This window comes from Ylistrum balloti, unplaced genomic scaffold (genome assembly GCF_031769215.1).
Source record: "Ylistrum balloti isolate Yb309-2 unplaced genomic scaffold, AGI_CSIRO_Ybal_v1 Utg369784, whole genome shotgun sequence".
Classification (NCBI taxonomy): Eukaryota; Metazoa; Mollusca; class Bivalvia; order Pectinida; family Pectinidae; genus Ylistrum; species Ylistrum balloti.
Window position 1 is genome coordinate 388,781 of NW_026781971.1, and position 6,910 is coordinate 395,690.

The 6,910-nt window shown below is 37.3% G+C and overlaps 1 protein-coding gene across 1 annotated transcript; it reads left to right on the top strand.

Moving 5' to 3' along the window:
* The first annotated feature begins 2,812 nt into the window (after positions 1 to 2,812).
* LOC132544239 (testis-specific serine/threonine-protein kinase 4-like) lies at positions 2,813 to 6,300 on the top strand. The gene is made up of 3 exons (XM_060207812.1): positions 2,813 to 2,926; positions 3,293 to 3,898; positions 5,983 to 6,300. The coding sequence occupies exons 1-3, from the start codon at positions 2,813 to 2,815 to the stop codon at positions 6,298 to 6,300; spliced, it is 1,038 nt and encodes a 345-aa protein (XP_060063795.1).
* Positions 6,301 to 6,910: the final 610 nt, after the last annotated feature.

Consider the following 6,910-nt stretch of genomic DNA (forward strand, 5'->3'; position numbering starts at 1 on the left):
TGTGGTTCTGTTATCATATGTTGTGGTCCTGTTATTATATGTTGTTATTCTGTTATTATATGTTGTGGTCCTGTTATTATATGCTGTGGTTCTGTTATTATATGCTGTGGTCCTGTTATTATATGTTGTTATTTTGTTATTATATGTTGTTATTCTGTTATTATATGTTGTGGTCCTGTTATTATATGGTGTGTGGCTGTTATTATATGTTGTGGTCCTGTTATTATATGTTGTGTCTGTTATTATATGTTGTGGTTCTGTTATTATATGTTGTGGTCCTGTCATTATATACTGTGGTTCTGTTATCATATGTTGTGGTCCTGTTATTATATGTTGTGGTCCTGTTATTATATGTTGTGGTCCTGTTATTATATGTTGTTATTCTGTTATTATATACTGTGGTTCTGTTATTATATGGTGTGTGGCTGTTATTATATGTTGTGGTTCTGTTATTATATGTTGTGTCTGTTATTATATGCTGTGGTCCTGTTATTATATGTTGTGGTCCTGTTATTATATGCTGTGGTCCTGTTATTATACGTTGTGGTTCTGTTATTATATGTTGTGGTCCTGTTATTATATGGTGTGGTCCTGTTATTATATGTTGTGGTTCTGTTATTATATGCTGTGGTCCTGTTATTATATGATGTGGTTCTGTTATTATATGTTGTGGTTCTGTTATTATATGCTGTGGTTCTGTTATTATATGTTGTGGTTCTGTTATTATATGTTGTGGTCCTGTTATTATATGTTGTGGTTCTGTTATTGTATGTTGTGGTCCTGTTATTATATGGTGTGTGGCTGTTATTATATGTTGTGGTCCTGTTATTATATGGTGTGGTTCTGTTATTATATGCTGTGGTCCTGTTATTATATGGTGTGTGGCAGTTATTATATGTTGTGGTTCTGTTATTATATGTTTTGGTCCTGTTATTATATGCTGTGGTCCTGTTATTATATGGTGTGTGGCTGTTATTATATGTTGTGGTTCTGTTATTATATGCTGTGGTCCTGTTATTATATGTTGTGGTTCTGTTTTTATACGTTGTGGTTCTGTTATTATATGTTGTGGTTCTGTTATTATATGTTGTGGTTCTGTTATTATATGCAGACAAAAGGGGAAAACCAAGACAACGAAACTAGCGATGTTGATGTTCAATTTAGACAGAAACGAACAGTCTAACCAAAAGTACATTTTTAAATGCCTACAATATTTGCATACGAATTGAAAAAAAAACAACATCTTCCATCTCGTGGATTTTGGTGTTCTTAATTCAATGCAATAGATGAAGTGTTGTGCACAGCTTCCTCAAACACTTGCTGTACGATAATTATTTTCTTTCTTGTTGTTGTCGTCGTCGTCATTGTCGTCATTGTCGTCATTGTCGTCGTCGTCTAGTCAGTACAGATATTACCCGGTCTCGGAGACAACAGTGTAAAGGAATGGTAATATTGTCAGAACTACAATAATGTAGTTGGTATCTAGTTTAAGTATGAATTTGAGACTTGAAGACTGCAAATGTCACGATCGTTCTAAACCGTTATATTGGATCCAATGTAAGCATAAATCATGGTATTGTATTTTTTATGATACAAGTTATTATCGCTGAACCGATATGACATACACACTGTATAGATCCTATGTGGATCAAACGTCTATCACAAAGAGTGCCATGCTTATACTTATTTCTGCAATGTAAAAAAAAATGTTAACATTTTCAACAATAAAAAATAAATCAGCAGAGGAAAAACAGACAAATATTAGTTGGAATGAGAAGGAGTGCGGGCATGTACCATCCCGTTAGATCCAAGGATTCTATGTTACTTTCCGTTCCTTTTAATTTTTCTCCAGAAGATCAGCATCAACGTCGTGAAATTAATTACAAGGCATGGTAACAATCAGTTACCGGCTTTGATTTACGCTTCTTCCCAGGTAAACATAATTCTGTAAATATGTAACGACATATATACATGTCTAAGCTATTAGAGCGGAATCCTTGGAACTCGAGCACATATATACATGTATGTATATCGTATGTGATAACATATACTTTGATGTCAACCGACGGATCATTTTGGATGAAGGTCCGATGTGTGTTTGGTTCGATCCTTTCTCGAGGCGACTGACGTGACATGAGATCACTGTGAGACTGTCCTGTGATGTTGTGATCGTAATATCTGTCAAACATTTTGTCCTAATTGTTCTGAATGGTTGTAGTCGGTCTCCTGCATTATGTTCAGTGAGGTATCCATTATTTACAAGGAGGAGACACTGTCTCAGTGTAACCAAACACATCATTTGATGGAATGAGTAAGGGCGCATGCCTTGGTCCGTCTTTGAGAGTCCGTCTTGTGAGAATTAAAAAGTCAAGGAAATGAAAAAAACGTCAAAGGCAATATGCTTTTTCTTTATTGGTGATAATTTGGGTTGTTGTTATCTTTAGGGCTAAGAGAGTTCGCTACTTAAATCCGCAGACAGACAAACGGACGGACGGCGAGACGGACGCATGCACGCACCAACACACACACACATACGCACACACACAGAGGAAGCTCACACTGAACGGTTAAAAATTGTAAATAAAACATGACGAGGTTATTGGCGTGTTCTCGCGGCTACATACCAAAAGAGAGCGTCAACATGTAGTTGAGAAAAAACACGTAGTCTATTGTGACGTCACAAGGGAATTGTTCATGGTAAGAATTATCTGTGACGTCATCATTAGGAACTTTGTTTACCTCTGATGATGCGGGCGCGGGGACAGCGCTCTGGACAATTTGCCAAGTCTCAATCAGATGCTGGCCATGAATAATGTCAGAACGAGATTCCACCTTTGATACACAAGACCAAGAGGAGAAGCAGCCGAATGCTACCGTCTCGTCCACAACTTCGGCACGAGTTAGTCGAACAAGTCGGCGTTTCCAGGTATCATTTCTTCTCAGAATATCCTGATTCATAGACATCAGAGATTGGAGTCGTTTTAAAGTTTAGATGTTGATTATGAAATAAATTTAGATCTGACAACCTTGACCTGTCCATACAAACCAATGTTGATTATTTTTCGATGTGTGCATAATTTTATAGATACCAGCAGTAGATTAAGTTCGTGGTGTTTTTCGTATTGTCTGTGCATAATCTCTCCTTTTGAGTTAACTTTACCATTACATACTTTTACATGCTACCCAATCATGCCCGTCTTTGTATATTTGATACATGTATTTGCTATGATTTGTGATATGTCCTCTTGTCATTGTAATTTGGCAGATAAATACGTTAAAACTAAATTTTCAGGTGTTGGAGGGTCAAGGATTCATAGTCGGGAAGACACTTGGAACTGGGTCTTACGCGTGCGTCAGATCAGCATACGATGTCAATCGAAAACACAAGGTTGCAGTCAAGATAATTTCCAAACGAAAGGCACCCGATGATTATCTAACGAAGTTTCTCCCGCGAGAAATAGACGTGATCAAGATTCTGAAGCATCCATCCTTGATCGCTTTTTATCAGGTCATAGAGACAACAACGAGATTCTTCCTGGTCATGGAACTAGGATGTGTTGACCTTCTGGACACCATACGTGAGAAAAAGATGATTGAAGAAGATGTTGCCGGGGTTTGGTTTTATCAACTCCAAGATGGCATGTTGTATATGCATAACAAAGGTATTGTCCATAGAGACATCAAGTGCGAAAATCTTCTCTTAGATTATAAACAAAATTTGAAAGTCACCGATTTTGGATTCGCAAAGAAGATCACCAAGAGCAAATCCGGGGAGGTGAAACTTAGCGAGACATATTGTGGAAGTTATGCTTATGCACCTCCCGAGATTCTGAAGGGACAAGCGTATGATGCATTTCTGGCTGACGTTTGGAGCATTGGAGTTGTACTGTTTACAATGGTAAGTAGAAGACACGATCCACTCTATCTGTCTCATCGTCCTGTTATCGGAGTATAATACTAAAAACATATCGTTAATACGGTCTCTGTCACTCAGCAGCGGATGGACAATACGTCATTGGCTAAGTTGGCACAGCCATGACATTCCGACAGGAATGTGTTTGCCCTGTTATTTCACAATATTGCAGTGTACATGTCTACCACATCATGCGTCAATGTGAAAATTATTTTCCTCGATTGCAACATCAAAGTACTGTGAATATTTCAAGGTAACGTTAAAGGACCCCAAATTTCTACCGACACTGGGATTCAAACGAAAACCAATCACACCGGCGCCTAAAAGTATTCAGAGACGTTTGGGATCTCGGGCCTGTCACATTATCATTCACATTTTGCATTTCATGACTAGCAGGCTGTTCTGTTTCAGATCGTATAAAAATGTAGATTTAATATTTTAATATTTTATTTTTATTTTAATGATTTAATTCAATAGTCAAAGATCGCTTTTTTAGGTTGAGTGTATTTTTTCATTTGAACGGTAAAGGTTTATTTATTAACTTTAACTATTATGCATGAATAGACACTTGCGAAACAAGCTATCAGCTCAAATACACGCGTAAAAATCACTCTTGTTGACCCGGAGAGAATCGCGCCGGGAAACTGAGTACCCGGTGAAAACCAATGTGGTCGGACAGATACCTCAGACCTCTTCACATCAGTTAAGGGAAAGGATCCACGGTTGCCTGCATCACTCGAATCTGAAATAGAGAGTTAATTTGACAGTAAATTTTATAATAGGTTTGCATATGGCCTCCGAATACTTTGCAAATTTTGATAAAACAAATTAAAGCCGTTTCCAGCCACCAACCCAACCATCCACAAATATGCAATGTACAATACCAAAAGATGCAATAAGTTGCTAAAACTGGTCGGATAATGGCCGATCTATAAGGACGCCTCATTTGTATTGAATTTTATCGCAGATAAATCTTTACATGTTTAGTCCACCATCATCAGATGGTGAGCTATTAAAATCGCCCTACGTCTGTAGTCCGTCGCCCGTCCGTCCGACCGTCTGTCTCTCCAGCATATTGTGTCAAGTGTTTCTGGAAAAGTGCTGAAGCAATATTTCTCAAGCTTGGTATGTTACATCCTTATGATATAAAGTTGTATCCTTTCACTTTTTATAAAATTTTGAGAACATTTGGTAGAACAATGACTATTTTTGTCGATATTCTGTATGGAATATTGTGTTGAGTAGATCTAATAAAGTACTGCAGCAATATTTCTCAAACTTTATATACTGCATCCCTATGATGTATGGTTGTGCCCTTTCGTTTTTTGTGAAATTTCAACAACATTTGTAAGAATTAAGCCCATTTTTGTAGATATTCTGTATGGAATATCAATATAGTGTCTAGTATACATAATTAAATGCTGAAGCAATATTTCTCAAACTTGGCATACTACATCCCTACGACATATGTCTGTGCCCTTTCAATTCCATTTGAGCTTGATCTAATGCTACAGCTAATTATAGCCTATACGTTGACATAAAAGGTGTTCCAAAACCATGGAAACACATAGGCTTCTGATTGGTCGAAATTAAGATTTTATCTAATTAAGTTTAAAAAAAAAGGTTTATGGGGGATGCAAAATACATTTGGTTGTCATAGTGACAAATGAAGAACTCTTGGAGGAATCTTGTTGGGAAAACCCTTCCAAAAATTATTGTTGATTACGGAGCGGGGTTATTAGTTGGCCATCCTGGCCACAGTCATCGCTCTTTCTGCAAAGGTTTAATGTTCAATATTCTTATCATTAAGAGCAAAAACAGGGAACAGTTGGAAAAGATCCAACTTTCAAAGAATAAATCAATCAGACAATGGGCAAGCAATGGTGAGCGTCACAATCCCTCTGGGATCTCTCGATTTCAAAGAATGAAAGCTACTTCATCAACACATATTTTCCTCGTTTTGTTTATATATTTGTCAGAATATTTAAACACTAATCTGTTTAAATAGTGAGACCAAAACGGAATTATCCACAGATAACTAATGTTCATCTCTTTTTATTTCCACACAGCTATACGGTCGCCTTCCATACGATGATTCGAACCACAAGAAGTTACTAAAGCAAGTCCAAAGCCGTGTGTCATTTCCGTCAAAACCGGAAGTGAGTGAACAGTGTCGAATTTTAATTCTGAAAATGTTGACGCGATCACAAGAACGAATTCCATTGGGAAATGTTAGATTTGATCCCTGGTACAAAAAATACAAGCCCAATTCCGCACAATCTACGGAGGTTTTAAATCCATGTGGTTCTGGGGCCCAATGTAAAACAGAAACAATAGAAAAAGCGGCACCATTAGCAACTATAGATTCCGTTATGCCATCAGAATAGACTTTAGAAATTGTGTTCAAAGGCAAGAGGGTCAATTTCTTAATTTTTTTGTTTGTTTTTGTTGTTTTTTTTTTTTTTTTTTTTTGTTTCTTTTTACTTTTAAGTGAAAATTTTACAGCATGGTTTGTTTCGTGTACTGTGTAGATGATAATTAAATGATATTTACTTTCTTAACACAAAAAGTAATGTGGAGATTGTAGTTATTTCATCCTTTGAAATTGTCAATCCACTTCCGGTTGCTTGCAGCCAGGGAAGCAAGTACCGATGATAGTGATAGCGCTTGCGTGGAACAGAAATACTACATGAAAGTATAGAGTAAATTCACATACGGATGCGCAAAACTTTTATCATGGCATCCCATCACATGTCCTGAGGATACAATCAAGTCAGCAAATTACGGTCTGTGATAATCTTTCGAAGAAACACAAACCACCCTGGGATCTTCATCTGCACCGTTTAGGCACCATTGCACGATTGATTTGGGCGACATTCTTGTGCATTCAGGGACCACTGCGGCTTCCGTGCTCGCAACTTTTTACTTTGTGTTGATGGTTGCCGTGTGGCCTTATAAGCACTTTGTATAGGTGGACCATTAAGATTAAACCGTGTG